Below are 19102 nucleotides of genomic sequence, written 5' to 3' on the forward strand. Positions count from 1 at the left end.
TTAGCAGAGAGGCATTAAAGGGCAGTAGACAAACCAGTGAGTGATGTCACAGTGCGCTTTACACCAGGGTTCATTTTGGCAGCTATTTTAGATTTCAGAAGAGGAAGAAGAAGAAGAAGAAGAAGAAGAAGAAGAAGAGATACTTTATTAATCCCGGAGGAGAAATTCACTCTGTTTTATTTTTATTTTACTTTTATTTCACAGGGACATATAAATCAACATTTCTGTAAATATTTAGCCAAAAGGCTAGTTTACATCTGTAGTCCCTGGCCGGATGTTAAAATAGGCTTCCTCGGAAAAGAACACAACAACAGCTTGTGAAAAAACAAAAACATTAATAAACATTAATAAATATATAGAAAGTGTCATGATGATGTTGGCGTAAAAAGTTTGTAGCCAGTGAAGCATGCAGGACAAATGTTGCTACACACATGTAGGCCTGAAGTACTCACATGCACAACCAGGACTCTGTCAGAGTGAGGGCGCTGCACATGGACATGCTCCCCGAGTAGTCGGGGGATTTGGTGCGTTGTTCGAGGGCCATGAGCATCAACAGTGCACAGGAAAGGAACTGGCACCTCTCCAGCTACCTCCGGTTCCCAAGCCAAGTCCCTACAGACTGAGCGACCATCCACCCCTTTCTCTTAGCCTTAGTCTGAAGGGGAATCTCCACCGACATGTAAGCGTTACAGCAGCATCTTTTTTACAATCTACACCGGCTGCGACTACAGCCAGGAAGAGCCTCAAAGTCAGCCAATGGTAGCTGTGATTGGGGGGAATGGGGGGTGCAGTCTGCAGGAAACAGTAGAAGAAGAAACCTTTGCACCCAACTTGTAGACTTATTTCTTATTGTGCATAAATTCTGTAGTTATGTCGGATATAGAATCAGATGAGAATTAATTAATAGGATTGTTTAACCCACATGTTGAGGAAATGTACACATTCATCAAGGTGACAGGTTGTTTGAATCAGTAACATTTCACTTACTTTGATAATCTAGCCGAGACTCTCCCTCTGATTCTTCCCACCTCATTTGCAGCCACAGGGCGTCTCTCTGCCTCGCGTTACTGCAGTGCATTGCGTTAAATAAATAAAGTGTGTCCATCTGTTGTTTTGCGTGGACGCCGTCATGTTGTTGTCAAGCGGCCGCTTTGGGATCCTCACCTGCACGGCTGGGTCGGATCCAGGGGGATCTGCACGCCCCTGAACCAGTTCAACCAGTTACAGGAAGCACTGCTCGTCAGACAGGACAGATTAGAAAATATGGATTTCAGCATTTTAACATTTTAGTTCCGTCTGGTCTCGTTAACGAAAACAAAACTTGCATGTCGTCACAATCTATTTTTAGCTCGTCAACGTCTCGTCTTCGTCATGGAAAAAAGGTCGTCGGTGGTCATTTATCGCCATAATTTAAGGCAGCTGTTCAACTGATCATTCACACACTGCAGGCTCTGCTGTCAGGACCACTTTGAAGTCTTGCCCAAAGATAATTCGACAAGTATACTGGAGGAGCTAGGGATCAAACGACGACCTTCCAATTGAATGGGCGACCCGCTCTACCTCTGAGCCACAGCCGCCCCATAGACTACACATGATCTACCTGTTAAATTAGCAAAAAAAACAATGTGTGGCAAAGATTTATTTTATAAAAGCAAATCTTTAAAGACGGTTTATAACGGTGGAGTAACGGTGGAGTAAAACCAACCCATTCCCCTCGGATACATTCAGCAATATGAATAATTTCACTTTTCTATTTTGGATTAATTTTGGATCAGTCCACGAGCTCAGCAGTGCATAGTTTCTAAAGATAGCCATGAAGTGATTTGAATTTGCTCTGATGTCATGGCTCTGGCTGGGATCCTTTTCAAAGCAATCCCCGAACTCAGTCAGAAGCATGCTTTCCTCACAGGATTATATTAACATGAATTTAATACGGTAAACTATTAATGAGTGTGTTGAATATTGTTAAAATGTGAAAAATCGGCATTAACGGGAGAAACATCTACACACAACCTGTTTGTTCACATGACATTCCTCTGAAATTCAGAAATACCTCTGTGACTTTTCTTTACTCTGGTCATCAGATAAGAAAGGTGTAAAAGATTGGTTCTCTCCCGTGTTCCTGGAGCAAGCTGTGCACATAGTGAATTGCCCACTTGGTTATAGATTGACTTCAAAGTAAAGCACACACAAGCCTCTTTAGTCAAGCTGTCTTGGCGTATAGCTCTTGGTGGTGGTCCCTGAGTTATTTCAGTCCTCCCTCTCAGCTGTGGATAGTGTAGTGCTGAAAGGACACACTTGTTGTGAGAGGGATGGAGTGGTAAAGATGCAGGTCATGGTACAATCAATTAAGATTCCTCAAGGAAAGCGGGGCACTGCCCTGGAGGGGAATTCAGACCCCGAGGAAAAATAATCAAGAGGCACAAGAAAACATTCCTGCCCTTCAGATGCAAAGCCCCTCGGGCTTTTCCACCGCCTCAGACGCTTTTAATTCCTCCCCAGCCTCCTCTTCTCCCTCCTGCTGGGGCCCACTTCATCACAAGTGTCAGGGTGAATATGAAATATAGCTCAGATGAATGATTGCTGTCAGGATCTGTGCATATTGAACATTCAATATCTGTAATATCCTCCAATATCATTATTTTTCCTTCACACCCGTGGACTAATCTCTCTCATAGTCTGTGGGGTGACTCGGATAGGGGAAAAAGATAAAGTCAATAAAGAGATGAGTGTGATAATAAAGGCCTGAGATTAATAACACCCGCTTACTATCGGTCTGCCTGTCATCCTGTCTATCTCTCTTCGCCTTCCAGTCTGCTTTGATTTAGCTGCATTCATTTTAGAGTGTTTTTTTGGCACGGTTAGATTTTACTTTCACTGCCAAGAAAACAGCAGAAACACATATGGAACAAGGTGAACAGACAACAAAAGACTTTAGGGACAGAATCTAATTTTCTCCCAAATCTCTTACCTGTCAAATAATGTGTTATACAACTAGGCTTAAAAGTTTTACCTGCAAGAAACTGTAAAGAAATATATCCTGCATAACGTGAGATCTAAGCCACTTTGGGCACCAAGGGAGCTAGTCTACCAAATCATCAAATTAGGATATCCAGAGTGAAAGATGGCCGTTGTCTTTTGGAGGGTGTGCAGTTGGTGGTGGCGCACGTTTTTTATAGCTTAATCCTTGTACTACATCAAGAACCACAAACAACTGTGATAGAAGCAGTGAAAGGTGAAAGGAAAGTGAGGGCAAGAGAAGGCATTGCGACTCCATTGGCTGCTCCAACACTCTCTGCTTCAGTGATGTCCAGTGACCACTTGTTACCTGGACACTGGTAACCTTAGGTCACAACCTGCTCTGCTGCTTTCGGAGAAGTCCGGGATAGTCAATTAAATTCAACTTTCAATGTAACTACAAGTTTGAGTACTGGGGACCGTTAGAAGCCATGTGGTAGGGTAGGTAGTATCGGTGTTGTCAATACCTGGAGCTCGCGAGCGGATCCTGGGTCTGTTGAAACTGGCAATGCTGTTTGGGTTGTGGTGACCCCTAAAGGTCATGTGGTAGGTTAATTATAAGTACCGGTGTTGTGATTAGGGCACAAGGGGAGGGGTTTCTTCACTGAGCACGTATCCTTATCATTAGGGCAAAAGTATCTTGTGTTTAATTAAAATTCAAATGGACCAAAAGCCAAGTGTGGACTGGGGCTGGCAATGTAACAATGATAGAGTTCTCATTGGTTGAGGACTGTCGGATATCTGCCATGGACAATGGCACCACCAACCAGCCAAACTCTATGTACTACCTTCTGATGTGTTCATTGACCAGTGTGTCTATCGGACATGTATGAGAGGAAGATATAGTTGATTTACAGCCACTATTTTTCGATCAATCACAACATCATTGGTCAAGGCAGACCACCTAGAGTCTACAGACCTGCCTGTTTCGTTTCTCCTTGCCGTTGTCATACAGTGCTGTAGGTGGGAGTAGCTGGGACTAGCTAATTTTTAAAGAATACTCTCCAGACCCTATGTTGTTGTGATTTGGCACCATCCTAAAACTGTTGCTATTATTCCATCCATTAGATGTCCATAAAGCAAGAAATTACAAATGTTTTATTCATTCAGGTGAAATGACCAAGCATCATGGATTATTCATATCCAGATTGTCACCTTCTGAAAGTCCTTTGCTCTATTTAACAGCAATATCTTTTTCTCTCTCCTGCCTCCTCCTCCTCTATCGTCCCCTGACCAGCCTGAGTTGTCCGGAGCAGCCGTCCTCCACCAGGCCAGGCGGGATCAGGTAGTGGATGCCTGTCGAGTCAACAGCGCATCCAGCCGTAAGCGCAGAGTCCTGACACCCGGAGACCTCAAACACCTTGTGGTGGATGAAGATCATGAGCTCATCTACTGCTATGTCCCCAAGGTGGCGTGTACCAACTGGAAACGCGTCATGATGGTGCTCACAGGCCGGGGCAAATACAAGTAAGTCTTGTGCAAGTGTTGAATAGGCTGAGAGAGAACTGAGGGCAATTAATTTCCCTTTTCAACTTATTCATCTGTGACAAATTAGAAGAGAAATGTACAGAACTTGAGTTGTCCCTGTCCCAGACTGGATTTCACAATGAGCTGAATGCATAATGTTTGTTATGCTGTTGTTCCTCACTTTTGTGTTGCCTTTCTTCCACAGTGACCCAATGGAAATCCCATCAAATGAAGCCCATGTCCCCTCCAACTTGAAGACGCTGAACCAGTACAGTATTGCTGAGATCAACCACCGCCTCAAGAACTACCTCAAGTTCCTCTTTGTTCGTGAGCCCTTCGAGAGGCTGGTCTCTGCGTACCGCAACAAGTTCACCCTCAAGTACAACTCATCCTTCCACAAGCGGTTTGGCACCCGCATCATCCGGCGCTACCGCAAGAATGCCACACAAGATGCCCTCCTCAATGGTGCTGATGTCAAATTCAAGGAATTCGCTGAGTACTTGGTAGATCCGGCCACACAGCGTGATGGTCCACTCAACGAGCACTGGCAGACCGTCTACCAGCTTTGTCATCCATGTCACATCCACTACGACCTTGTGGGCAAGTATGAGACGCTTGAAGAGGACGCAAATTACGTGCTGCGGCTGGTGGGTGTTGGCGACTCCTTGCGCTTCCCGAGCTACGCCAAGTCCACTCGTACCACAGACGCCATGACAGCCCAGTTCTTCAGCAATATCAGCACTCAGCAGCAGATCCAACTCTACCAGCTTTACAAGTTGGACTTCCTCATGTTCAACTACTCCACACCCAGCTACCTCCGGCTGGACTAATGGAGGACAGAGCTGGGACTCTGAGAATGGCTGCCTCGTTTAAGGAGAGGCAAGAAAATGAGTGAAGGGCGGGATTTTTCTGGAAGCAAACTTGATTTAAAAAACTGTCGTTGTACTTTGCAGGCTTGGGGTCTGAATTAGACTTACAAAAAGGTGCTCGAAGAAAGAAAGATAATGTGTTCTTGTCTGGGCTTAAATGGAGAATGTCCAATCATCTCTGGGTGATGCAGAGAGCACTGATTGGATGTGAATGTGGCTAAATAAACCAAACGCATGCAAAGACTAAAATGTGTGGGTGAAGCAGGTCTTCAAGGTGTTTTAAAACTCAGAGGACAGACTTGAAGAGGGATTCTCCTTATGATGTTCCCTACATGTTTAAACAAACTGCTGACAAATTAGGCTGCTTCAGATTCTACAAAGCAAACAGCGGCCTCGCACGCGCCCTGACCCCAATGCATCGTGGGAGCTAAGCTTATCTCCCCAACCCCCTGATCAATAGCGAAACTCCGTCAAATTGTAAAACACAAGTCATGTCCTCTGCTGCGCTGTCAGTGCAGCGTTATAACACCCATCACCCTTGCCCTCATTGGATTCATGTATTTCAGACTGAAACTGGCTCATCACCGCCTCAAGGACGCCCTGTAATGGATGGCTACTGAGTTCACTCTCAAGACCTCGACAACTGTAGGTGTGGCAACGTGGCGTACAGCCGACAGTTTTAAGGAAAATAAGTTGTCACTGGTCACTATCTTTATGATGTTGGAAGAAGGGACCACTTGGGGACCCTGTGACTGCTCTTGGCGCCGTAAAGTGGAGGTGCTTGATAAATCTTGCCTGTAACACCTAGCATCCTTAACACTTTGAGCTAAAGGAAGGTACGGGATGCTCTCATGGGCACACCAGCTGTAAGTTACAGGTCTGTAGAAAGTCTGAGCTAAGAGAAAAGAGACAAAGAGCCTGCTTGGTCATGAAAGGGTTAAAGGCACTGGATCTCATAGCCCCGCCCTGCTGTGGCCAACGATGCCTCGCCCAGGGGGCTCAGTGGACACTCCTAGGCCACACCTACAAACAAAGACCCTGCTCTGACGACCAAACATGTCTTTCAGTAAATTAAGAATATCTTTTTTGTCTTATGCTTATTTTATTGTCTAATGAAGCATTGCTGCGAGCAGCAATAACAAAAGGTTATTTAATTTGCGTTGTTGATTAAAGAGAGAAAGATTTAAGTTTTTGTTTCCTGGGCTGATGAACATTTTAGGACATTTTCTAAAGTTGAAGTGTTGTTAAGAGTTGTTTTTGTCATTTCTTCCACACAACTTGCCTCCGGTACATTACGGCATTTTCATTTCTTAAGGTGTATGTATGGTACATTTCAGCCCATTGCTTTGTCCTTCTGTGTCTGAGATCTTCAGAGATTTATGAGTTACTTTCCATTTCCTGTTGTCAAACATTTGGTGCCAAAATGGCTGTGAGAGCGTCAGAGATCCACACTCTGTGTTCAGTGCATATAATTACCCCCTGCTTCCCAACCAGAGCCTGAGAACTAGCTGCTGCTTTCAGTGTACATATCTCCAAACTACTGCCCGCATCACAGAATCAGTGACTGTATCTCCTGCTGTAATCTGATTAATGCTAGCGATGCTAAGCAATGTCAAGGTTAATAACTGCACTCTCCATCATGCTGTGAATTAGATTACAGGCTGTTGTGTAAGCATCACAGAGGAGGGAGAGAGAGGAGGGTCATTTTGTTTTTTACACCTCTTTTAGACCTGAAACCACGCCGGCATCGCAGTTAAAGAGACATTCTTTGAAAAGCTGTATCTCTTTGTTCAAATGTACAGTTGGGTAAACTGTACTTTACTTGAAAGTTCATACTGCATTTGTTCTCCATAAAGTGGTGACTGAATGTCTTTAAAAAGAAGCTGGTGAGTGAAACGTCAGCGTAACTGAAAGGCGTGATGACCAAATTCGTGCATGTCCTCCAGGAAACATTCTGGTGGATGTTCTAGCAGCAAACCGCCTCTTGTAGCTTTTGAAGTATTATAACTGAACATGTGTGTGCACATGCCTGTGTGTGGGTTATAATGAGAGAACAGCCTTATTTTTCTGCCCCACACAGACATCTGGCTCTAATAAAGGAGCAAAGCTACTGGCCTGGCCCGTGGCCGCAGCCATCCTGCTCCTGCAGAAACAATGGCTGTATTCTCAGCACGGCCTCCTCCTGGGAGAGTCGTGCAAACTCTGCACACAAACTCAACTCGCACATTAGCACTCCTGCTGATGCTGATGCCACGCAGCATCTTACTCAGCAGCTGTACACAGAGGCTCGGGCAGGCAGCACTTCTCCACTTTAACACACTGACCGAGCCTCAACTTAAACTGCTCATTTAAACCCCAGAATGGAAGACGAACGATACACAAAGGACCTCTTAGCCTGCAAACAAGCCATTACAGAGGCCTCTCTTCTCCTCACTCTATTTTCACCTCTCCCACCTCGCTCCGAAAGTGGCCTCCTGTATAAAAAAACAGAATCGAGTCAGTGTTGATGATCCCTGCCGTCCCTCCAGGAAAAAGGCCGCCTGCTTAAGCAAACAGAGCTGCTAAAAAATCCCCACAGGGTACCATCGAGCACGCAGAGGCCCCGGCCGACTTTCTGCCTCAGACAAAAACAAACAACAGAATTTTAAGCGCCTTTGTTCCTCGTCTTAATTCCTGGGTCTGTAAATAACCAGGCCTGTTCTCTGCCCAGTTGTCTCTTGCTGTAGGAGTGTTTGTATTCAAGCCAACAGGTATATTTATGTTGTTTTCAACGATGTCTACTATTAGACTGAATATCATATTTGCTGTTTTGCTGAAATTAAATCGTAGTTGTTGTTATTTATGCAGAGATTAACATATTTTTATTCACGTATTTGTGCAACAGGTGGACAAAGTTACTGGCTAGTTAGGTGGCAAATTGTAAAACATGCTTACTTGCAACCTGACAGTTTTGGTGAGAAGATCATTACCCCTTTTCTTTTCTATAGCTACATTTAGTAGCTTAGCTTAGCATGAAACTTGGAAACGGGGGAATTAGCAACTGGCTAAATCCAAAAGTAAATGAGTTAAAAAGTACATGAGGCTACGGCTATGCTAGCAGCTACTTTGGCACAAAGTTTCAAACTAAATGCAAGCGTCAACATGCTAATATGCTCACAATGGAAATACTAACATGTCAGTGTTAAGCACATATAAGGTTTAGCATGTCCAACCAGTCAGTTGTGTGTGTTAGCATGCTAACATTTGTCAGTTAGCGCTAAACACAATGTATAGCTGAGACTGCTAGTAAATGGAAGTGTTTGGCAAATTTAAATTGGTCTACCAGCAATTGTAGTTCACTAATTAGCATACTAAAATGCTAACAATTAAGCTGCGGATGTTGATGATTAGCAGGTAAATTGTAATAGTTGGGCGTGATAGCATGATAGCTTGTTTCTTAGCACTAAACGCGAAGTAGCTGATGTGTGACAGATATTTAGCAAATGTAAGAATTGGGGACAAACTTTGCTCTGCCAACATCTTGTTCACAAATTAGCATCGTAAAACGCTAACAATGACAATGCTTAAATGTTGATGATTAGCGTGTAAGCATGCTAATATTTGTTAATCAGCACTTAACCCAAAGTACAGCCTAAAATGCCAGATAAATCTAGCAAATGGAAAGAGACAGAAGAGAAACTGTTTAATTGAAAGGGTGTTTATTGTTTTAGGAAGCTTTTTTCCCCCTGTTGGCCAAGCTAACTGGCTGCTAGCTTTAGCTTCATATTCATGGGACAGACATGAGTGTGGTATCAGCAAAGACAAACATCGAAGATAAGAAAATGGTATTAGAGGTTGCTTTAGTGTTCTGGGTTTTATTTTGGTTCCTTTTTGGCGCTAAAACACAAAAACACTATTAGCGTATCTTATCTCATCAGCACAGAGAGACGAAGCTGTTTATCAACCTCCCTCTCTGCCTGCATGTCTGACATATCGACGGTCCCATTGCAGGGTGTTTTTGTAAAGGGTAGATATGTCATTTATTCTGCTGTTTATCGACTAATTCCTCTTCATGGATGCCTCACACACACACACACACACGCATTGCATTTGTGTGCCTTTCATTCACAGCAACACAGAGCCGCTAAAAAGACGACTTCTTTCTGTGGTCACCTGGGCCTTCCTCCACACACACACGCACACATGCACACGCACACGCACACAAACAGTGAGCATTCATTCATTCTGAGGTGTCAACCCACAACGCCCGAGTCTGCCAGACCAGGACAAATTGTTCTGCCTCTCGCCGTGCCATTTCACACACTCTGCTGTTGTAGGTCATCAATTTAATTACAAAGCGATTGGGAGCCTTTAACAGCTCATACACTGCATTATACAGTATATGTGTGATATCAGGAGGTCTAGCCTCCCTTTTTTCTCCTGTAAACACATTCATCAGTAGATCAATCGAAGCATTTCAACAGGGGAAGGATTTAGATTTATTTGAGTAAAAAATGTAACACGTGTGATTTGAAGAAAACTCATTCACACTTCTGAAATTCACTTCTCACATGACAGAACACCTCTCTACACTTGTGACACGCTCACACTGAGATATCACTCGGTTAAGCAGCCGCAGAGGCCCATGTGACTGCAGCAAGACACACAGAGAGCAGAGGAAGCTCCTGAGACTGCAGGTCATGTTCACACCTTTAGAGGAATCTTCTTCTCAGATGTGGATGAAACAGACTCGTGTTTTAGAGAAAAAGAAGCTTCTCAGAGAATCTTGACATGCAACACTTTTTTACTTAAACTCGTGAACAACAAAGAATCTTTGATAAAAAGGAGATTAATTAAAAAACATTCATTAAATACAACTTTTCCCAAATCAGTTCTGTTATCTGTAAACATGGTTGAAATCGCATCGCTGCACGTAATAACCCATCACTGAAAAGAAACAACTTTGCTCAACTATGGCAAGCATGTTAGGTCAAAGTTTATTCTCAGAGTTGCTCTGTTATAACCAACTTCTCTGATAGAAAGTAATGATCTTGTGATGTGCCCATTGAAGGCTGTTTAAGCGTGTCAAATCAATCAATTTGTATTTTTTGTGAGCGAAACCCCGACACAATCTATATGTTATATTTGCACACGTAAGCACAAACTCAACATGCATTTTAGTGACTTCTGTTGGGCATATTCAGCAGCCATTAAAGCTGATTTAAATAATTATTTTACCATTTTTACAATTTAGCCAGCAGTTTTTAAATTTAGATTCAATATGTTTTACTCAGGGTTGGCTAACGGTTGGGTTTTCATGATAACCCCACCCTAACCCCACAGTCGGAGTCCAACAGGTGAACAGCTCTCCGCCTGGGGGTGTTCTGTTGGACATTGGCCAAGATTCAAACTTGGAGCTGCTGGTCAAAGGGGCAGCGCTCTTTCCATTGAGCCACCAGATGAGACAAAAAATAACGCCATTATTGAACTTTTATCACACTGCAGTTATTAACCACAAAAAATGTATTTAAAGAAACCTAAACGTACCTCTCCCCAACACCCCCCACCCCCTTTGATTTTGTTTATCATCAATCTTTCCCCGGCATTTTTTTGGTCTTTTCTTTATTTTTCTCCTCCCCAGTGAGCAAGAGTCCGTATCTGTAGGCCAGTGCGACCTGGAACCTTGAACTCCAACCCCGACCCCAACCCAAACCCTAAGTGACCAATCAGATCTAGAGCACAACATTAATTGGACAGCTGCACAGCAGCAGACAGAGAGGTACTGGATTCATCAGCTCGACACCAGATATCCCGCTGGACTAAACTTTAAATAAATAAGATATGCTGTTCTCAGCCCCACCGCCGACTTTCAGAGCTCGGTTTGAACCAAGGAATCCTCAGATGGCCAATGCATTCCTTGTTTTCCAACAAGGCAGCTTTAGGAAGCAGGATCCCTTGTCAACCAACCTAACCCTAACTGACCAATCAGAGCTTCGTCAATGGATTAACAACTCAACTGGATAAAGGAACATCATCTTCCTTAAACTTTAAAAATGTTCCCCTCTGTATTGAGGGTGTAGATAATCCAGCTATCTTGAGCTCACTCTTAATTAGACCTCAGATTAAAGAGGTTTAGACATCCTGTTGGCTTTCGTTATAGCCTGCCTATCATGTTCCAAAATCTACCCAATGACACCTGAGAGCAGTGTTATCATCACGTTTTAAAATGACGGACAAAAGAATAAAAATACGATCAAAGTTGCAATAAAATGATCCTCATGCTTTGAGGCTTTCTGACGCTTTCAGGAAGTTCTTTGTTGTTTACAGAGCGAGCGTTCTGAGCATGCCCAGTGGAACATGTCTAAATAATTAGCTTTGATACATTTTTACAGCATTTGTTAATTTCATGCACATTATCGCGGACATGGCGTCAGTGATCTCTGTGTTGCTCTGACATCTTGTAAGTGTGATCTCCTCAGCAGCTCCATGTTCCACCAGATGGTTGTAACCTGCACAGTAACGTGTGTGTGTGCGTGTGTGTGTGCGTGCGTGAGTGTATGTTTGACCTTTTGAGGAATGAGTCCTACATCAGCTGTGTCTGTTGTTGAATTTATACCGTGTCATCAGCATCGTGTGTATCAGAGTGCCTCCTGTGCTGTAACTACATGCGGAGCGGCTGCGTGATGGCTGCTGGTGTGTGTAGGTGGTGTGAGTGTGTGTGTGCTGTACCCGCTCTGCCTTAGAGGGGACGTCTCCGAGGAAGGCGAGACCCTCATTCAAACAGGCTCCGCTTATTTATTTATTTATTCTCAGAAAACTCCCCATCATACTCCTCACACCTAAACTCTCTCCGTTTCTCTGGTTCCCTCCCGGGACGACCTCTCACTGCTCTGTGTTTTTTACTCTGGCGCTCTCACGGCGGATCATGAATAATTGACTGTGTGCACCGAGTGTGGGAGAGCGGAGTCGATCCTGCAGCAGCACGACCTGCGCTTCATCCTGTCTGATGTTTTCACAATAAAATAACACTGAAACTTCCTCAGCCTCCCACTGCTTATTTCATCTGTGGATGTGAAATATGTACACCAGCTCCACATGACCTCTGACGCAGAGAAGTCCACGCGGCACTCAAACACACCATGCAGAACAGAACTTTCTCCATGTCAACATGGAAGATGAAGGTGGTCCAACTCCATGCTAGATGTTAGTATATTTAATTGTCACTATTGGTACACATGATGTAAGAATATAAGATCCCATCATCCATTCTGAAGTGAATTATTAAGACACACCTGACTGCAGTCGTCTTTCAAAACAGGCCATGATACTCTTTTAGGATCTCTTTGTATTACTTATCTTTGACATTCAACAACCACAATCGTTTTGGGTTTTTTTTACATATAAAGTTTGGCAAAATTGAAAAAAATTAATTATTGTCAGCAATAAAAATTCACAGTTACAGGTTTTATCTGAGAATGAAAACAGGATTTGTTCTCTTGGAGGTGTAATCCTCAGATTTCACAATTGTGTTACGTGTATTAATCTGGAGATATACTTTTAAGATATAAGATATATTAAGATAAAGCTTTTAAGTACGCGCTCGTGTGATGGCTGACCCGTGTTCCCTGCGTCTGTTTGGAGCGTCGGCTGTGCACGTCCTTAAAAATGAACACTACATGTACACGAGATGAACAGTAGGGGCAGTGTAGAGGCAGAAGGGGTGTTACGGGGTCAACATGGAGGAGCTTTTCAAATTCTTTTTGCAGTATGCTACGCCAGGCGGAAGTAAACAATAACCGCCGCTTCTTTAGCTATAGCGCCCCCTTCTGCCGGAATGCTGCTGCTGTCCGTCATTTCAACTGCCGCTGTGACATTCCAGCGCTTTGCATTGTGGGATACAGTAGGCGAGGTAGACTGGTCTGATGCATACTGGAGATTTTCTCCAAATCGGTACGACATACGGGGATTTTTGGCATCCTGCACATTTTGCTTTTGTTTGCATACATACTACATTTAGGCCACATCAGTACGTACTGCTAGTATAGTACGGCTGACGAGCACAGCCATAGACTGTTTAAAAAGATGGCCGACATGCCAGCTCCCTAAAAGTGAGTCCAAACCCTCTCTATCGCCCCCTGCTGACTGGCTGCAGTATAGCTCATAAAGCCCGCCTCCTCCATGTTAACAGATGGACGTGAGTCAAACTATAAAATCAAAATACATTTTTCTCAAACATGCTGATTTATGTCCAAGTGTTCATTTTTCTGACAAGTTTACTTTTAATGAGTTATTTGATGCTAGCGTTTTAACACGATGCAGCGTTCTGTTCCCGAATAGCAGAGTAAAATAAGCGTGAACATCTGCTTCAGACCGACACAAGAAGCTGTTCTGCTGTTAAACACGCCGACGTGCTGGATCTTTGCTGTTTTTTTTCCAGTAAGTTAAGTGTGTGTTTTGGTTAGCGGAACATCACACCTGCCGATCTCTACCGCGCACACTCTGGCTCCAAATGGCATCACCAGCGCAAGACGGCAGCGTGCGTCACAGGAGTATTTTGGCTTCAGTTTCTTCCAATGAGAGCAGGTGGAGACGCGTCGTCCATCTTTATGTTCAGTCATTGGGCTCCATCCTGGAATGACAAGTTAGTGTGACACTTTGCATCTGCTGCTTACATCCATGCCTGTGCGTCTCTGCTCTCATCATGTTGTATTATTATCACCAGTCAGTGCTCGCTCCATGGCTCCCAAGAGAGTGATCTTTAAGCGGTTGATATCTACAGGGTTTTACTCCTTTAAATGGGTCTGATAAACGGGCTCTCTTTATGTTATTAAACTGAAGCAGCTGTTCACTTGAACACGGACTCAGGCTGTGTCTCTCACCGCTCCATAAATAACAGGTCCTCATTAATTTACTCTTTATAACGAGCTGTAAATTTAAAACTTGGTCATTTTGAATTATGACTGACTTTTTGCTTCCATAAAATGTGACGCACTGCAGAAAACGCTGCACACGCTAAGGACACCAGTTTGTTTCATGTGAATGTTTGAGGGCTCTATAAACTGTATGCATTTGACACAGAATATGTGGTGTATGATATCGGGTATATAATGTGCGTTAGCAATTAAAATGACATCCATGAAGTTATTTTTAGTGTCTAAAATGTGTCATTAGTTAACTATTATTTCAAAGCTGCAACGACTGACTTTATTCAACACATTAAAACTTTGCATTGACATAAAATCCTCCAACAACTGGTAGGAATAACGTTATTGGAAAGTGTCACGTGAGTTATTTGGATATCGTAGTTGAGTAAAAGTGGTATGAAGGTGTGCAGACATTACAGGTACATACTGGTAGCTCAAATCTCTCTCATCACCATATTTCCTGTCTCTCTTCGTATCAATCAAACACCAGAACAAAAAAAACTCAATTTCAAGAAGAAGTCCTTATTTTACTTAAAGGGCCAGTTCGCCGATTTTCAACCTCAGTCCGCTCATGCTATTATGGAGAGCTAATGCCATTATGGTAGGAAAAAATCTGTTTCTCTAACGGGCCCTGGACTACGTGGCGGAGGCTGGGGAGCTCGCTAAACTACACTTCCTCAATCTCGGACGCCGCCTCCGATGTCACGTCTCGTTCAGAATCGTCAGGTTTGAAATGTTGACTGCAGACCTGAAGATGTTTTCAGACGACCCAACGGAATATTCTCGTTGTGTTTCAGATTCTGTCCCGCTCTGAGCCGTTGCCTGCAGCGAAAACTTTCACTCCAGCGTCTCTCGCTGGGCCGTTCCTTTAAGAGGGAGGGGCGCAATGCATGCTGGGTGTTGTAGGAATGTAGAATGGGTGAAACCACGAGCTGTTTGTACAACTTTCTCCACAGCTATGGCGCCAATTTAAAATATTATTGCTTCTATCGATTACAGAGAACACCAGCTTTGACTGACAGCGGCTTTATCCAGGGGCGACCTGCTCCTTTAAGTGAAAGTATAATCATGTATAATACAGTATTTTAACTGTTACAGTACTGCGGAAGCTGCATTTAGTAAGTAAGTAAGTAAGGCAGATTGAACACAAAGCTTCATAATAACTATATATTCCTGCCTGAACTCGTCTGACCAGTCAGATATCGCGGCTCTCACAACCTTTAACACAGCATCTGTTTGATTGTCACTGTTGGGTGGGTTGGAGCAGGACTCCAGCAGCTCTTCATGTTCCCTCCACTGATGCACCTGCTAGCTGTAATCCACGGCTCATTAAAGCTGCAGCCGCTGTGTTTGTACCTCAGCCTACGTCTCAGCCTGCTTCAGAGCCTCGCTGCAGAGCCTCTCTCATTACGCCAACACCGAGCTCTGCAGCGCTCAGTGGCTCCTTTAAAGTGTCCCGCCTTAAAGCAAAGCCCCCGAGTCCAAAGCCCACCACATGAAGAATATGAAAAAAAGAGAAAGGCAGAGTCAGATCGCTCTCATGTGTGATCGCCACAGACCGGAGCGGAGTTAGTAAAATATACAACCCACAGACTGACCTTCTCTGACCTCCACACGCAAACTGTGTCATAGAGCAGCCGCTTCAGGGCCGATTTAACCCGTCAGCAGAGTCTCTCTGCTTTCCAGTGAGCTCCTCAGGGTTACAAACATAACTGATGCATATTTTAAAGAGTCTTTTTATGGTGTTTCAGGTTTACTGGGCAGTTTACAGCGCGGAGAGGAGAGCAGAGCAGAGCAGAGGAGGGAGATGTGTTCAAGCCCGAGGCCAGATGTGGAGGTCTGTGGGCTGAGCTGGACGCTATTCTGAGGATGGTAGGAAGAGATTTTGAGCTTAAAAAAAGCCTTTTAATTTCCAGAAAGTTTCAAGACGATCTTCCTCTGACATTTTCCAGATGTCGGACAGTGGGGGGGTCAGAAGCTCCTGAGTCTGTTCACCTCTCCGGTCTGCAGACGTCTTTGCTGTCGTCTTGTAAACGATTCTTCTTTATCAACCTCGGATGTTTCTGATCCTCCTGCATCCTGTGCTCTTTTGGTTTTGCAGCGTTCACGTGATACAAACGTCATCGCCCCGCCCACTCGCTCGCTGTGAATGCTCCTGACTATTACCTGCTGCGTTCGCACATCGGCTCACCCCGACTTCTTGCGGACATTTTACCAGGAGGCTGCTGGAAAAAGTCGGGGTGAAAAATTTGGATGTTTGCGTTCAAACACCCGGACAATGTCGGGAAATGCATGCATGCAAATGTGTAACTGAATTCTTCTTTTAAAAGAACAGTTCACAGTTCTTTTTAAATGGATGCCACTCTCTCATCTGTCTGCTAACTATGAATCTGCAGGAGGCAGTTTAGTATAAAGAGAATTATAAAGTAATTCAGGGTTTAAATCACTACCAACCTTTTGTCCTCCCTGTGGACACATTTAATAACTCTAAAGCCCATCAGAGCAGCATCTGTCTGTCAGGGACCAAACCATTAGCACGACTGATGTTGTTTTCACGAGTATGTCTTCAAACATCACATTTCTCTACTAGATAAGATAGACTTCATCGATCCCCCATTGGGGGAAATTCACTGCAAACGTATCCGAAACCAGAATGATTGACACTTCTGGACGTGCTGCAGCATTTTATGCAGTCTATTCGAGCAGAGTGGGTGGGCTGGCCTCGCGCTGTTTAAAGAAGTTTCACTGATTCATGCGCTGTTATATAAATTATTTCTTGGCTGCACCAGCAAGTGACCCCCTAAGTAACACCTGCTTTTGAATTTTAAAAAGTAGTCAAATAAATAATTTAGTACCAGACTACGGCATTGCACGGAATAAAAGCAGTTTATTTGGAGGATGCTGAAGGGTCGAGGTAAGGTATGGGGTCGAGGTAAGGTATGGGGTCGAGGAGCTGGAGCCGTCAGGAACCCGGGGGTGGAGACTCAGGGTGGGGGCACGTCTCGATGGGCTCTCTGGTTCAGCATCCCCCAGTGAATCCTGTGTTGAGAGAGGAGAGAGGAGAGGAACGGAGAGGGTTTTGAGATCTGAGATGAACAGGAGAGAAGAGGCTAGGCAGGCTTATATGTATACGCACAGGTAGGGAGGCACAGGTGTGGCGGTGTACTGAGCTCATACTTTCAGCCCCACCACCACGCCAGCACCCACCTGCAGGCTCCGGCTTGGGGGGGTTTAAGATATTATCTCATCACTCCTGAAATTTCTGCACGTGCGAGGAGTGATGAGGTCTGCTGCTGCGACGAGCATGACTTCTTGCTTTGTCACTTTCTGATGATAACCTCTTCAAATCTCTTCCACCGTACGACAACAAACTTCTGTGTGAAGGATTAAATATCGAGGTGAGGAATAATGCCACATATAAACAAAGTAATTACACATAAATCTGAGGAACACCCAGCGTGTAATACTCGCAGGCTCATTTCAGACCTGAGACCACCACCCGTTCCTCATGGCCTGTGGCTGATACAGAGCTCTGTCCCTCCTCAGTGACGGTTCAGCTGCTGCCCTTAAATAAAACCTGTGACGGCGTCTTTTATCATCTTTTAACATCTGCACATAATAACACCGAAGCTCTCTATCCTGCGCCTGCTGTAAACAACACACAGTGAAATAACAGGGAGCACTGCTGATGTTTGGATGAGCAAACGAGTGCAGCCACCTGCCAAACCTAACCCCCACCCACCACTCCACCCCTGCAGCAACCGCACATTTAGACACACACGCACGCACACACACAGACACACGCACAGGATTGGCAGCGCTCCTCCTCCTGGCTGACCTTGTGGTCTCATCTCTGAAATACACATTGCCCTTCCCACCCTCAGCAGCTACACACCCTGTCATTAGAGGGAGGCCAACAGCAACCCGTGAGCGTGTGTGCGTGTGTGTGTGTGTTTCAGTGGAGGGCGGAAAGAGAACAGCAGCTTCGTAAGCCGACCAAGAAAAGGCGACAAAGGCAGAGGAAGGCTCCCTAAACAAGCTGTGTGCGTCTCCTCTGCCATGTTTGGACTCGCTGTCCCCGAACAGACAGAAACGTTGGTGACTGTGTCTCATCTGTATCGTTCGCACTGACTCACGTGGGATTCGCCTTCAAAGCAAGAGAGCAGTGGTTCTGCCTCAAGCTGCCGTCGGATCTTAGAGCGCTTTAATCTTTCTCTTTGAGTCACCTTACGAAGGAAACTTATCGACCATCTGTATCCACAACCTACAGGTGGGAAGTCAGTTTGTTACTGTGCTGAAGTCGAGTTTTAATCTGGCTGTATGTCCCCTGTTCTGTTTGTCCCTTCTCCCCTCCTGTTGCCTGTAGTGCTGCAGGTGAATCTCTTTTTTCTGTGTTTCATGGGGTTGATATTGAACAAGGCAGAGGCATACAGTATTAGGCACAGCTGTTTCCATGACAACAATACAACATGCACTCTTAGTCCCACCCACAGACTGTATAAAAAGATGGCCGACATGACAGCTCCCTAAAAGTGAAGCCAAACCCTCTCTACCGCCCCCTGCTGACTGGCTGCAGTATAGCTCATAAAGCCCGCCTCCTCCATGTTAACAGATGGGACATGAGTCAAACTATAAAATCAAAATACACGTCAAACATGGTTCCTGTCATTATAGTTAGTTCTTATCCTGCTGATTTATGTCCAAGTGTTCATTTTACTGACAAGTTTATTTTTAATTAGTTACTTGATGCTGTCAAACTGATGATTGACAGCTCTGTTGACCAATCTGGCTCCTGCAGCCGATCTGTTCCGGATTAGCAGAGCGGAGGACGAACGACGAGAGGAG

At 44.6% G+C, this 19102-nt stretch overlaps 1 protein-coding gene across 2 annotated transcripts in view; it reads left to right on the top strand.

Moving 5' to 3' along the window:
- The window catches only part of chst11 (carbohydrate (chondroitin 4) sulfotransferase 11), a 104181-nt gene extending 93461 nt beyond the window's left edge, over positions 1 to 10720 (top strand). For both annotated transcript variants that reach the window (XM_069670756.1, XM_069670757.1), the window contains exons 3-4: positions 4256 to 4485; positions 4691 to 10720. In XM_069670756.1, coding sequence (XP_069526857.1) covers positions 4256 to 4485; positions 4691 to 5315 — 855 coding nt within the window. In that variant the 3' untranslated portion in view covers positions 5316 to 10720. The remainder of the gene's footprint in view (positions 1 to 4255; positions 4486 to 4690) is intronic.
- The last annotated feature ends 8382 nt before the right edge of the window (positions 10721 to 19102 follow it).

The sequence above is a fragment of the Semicossyphus pulcher genome, unplaced genomic scaffold (genome assembly GCF_022749685.1).
Source record: "Semicossyphus pulcher isolate SPU_LCO1_2020_fin unplaced genomic scaffold, fSemPul1.0.p SCAF_20, whole genome shotgun sequence".
Lineage (NCBI taxonomy): Eukaryota > Metazoa > Chordata > Actinopteri > Labriformes > Labridae > Semicossyphus > Semicossyphus pulcher.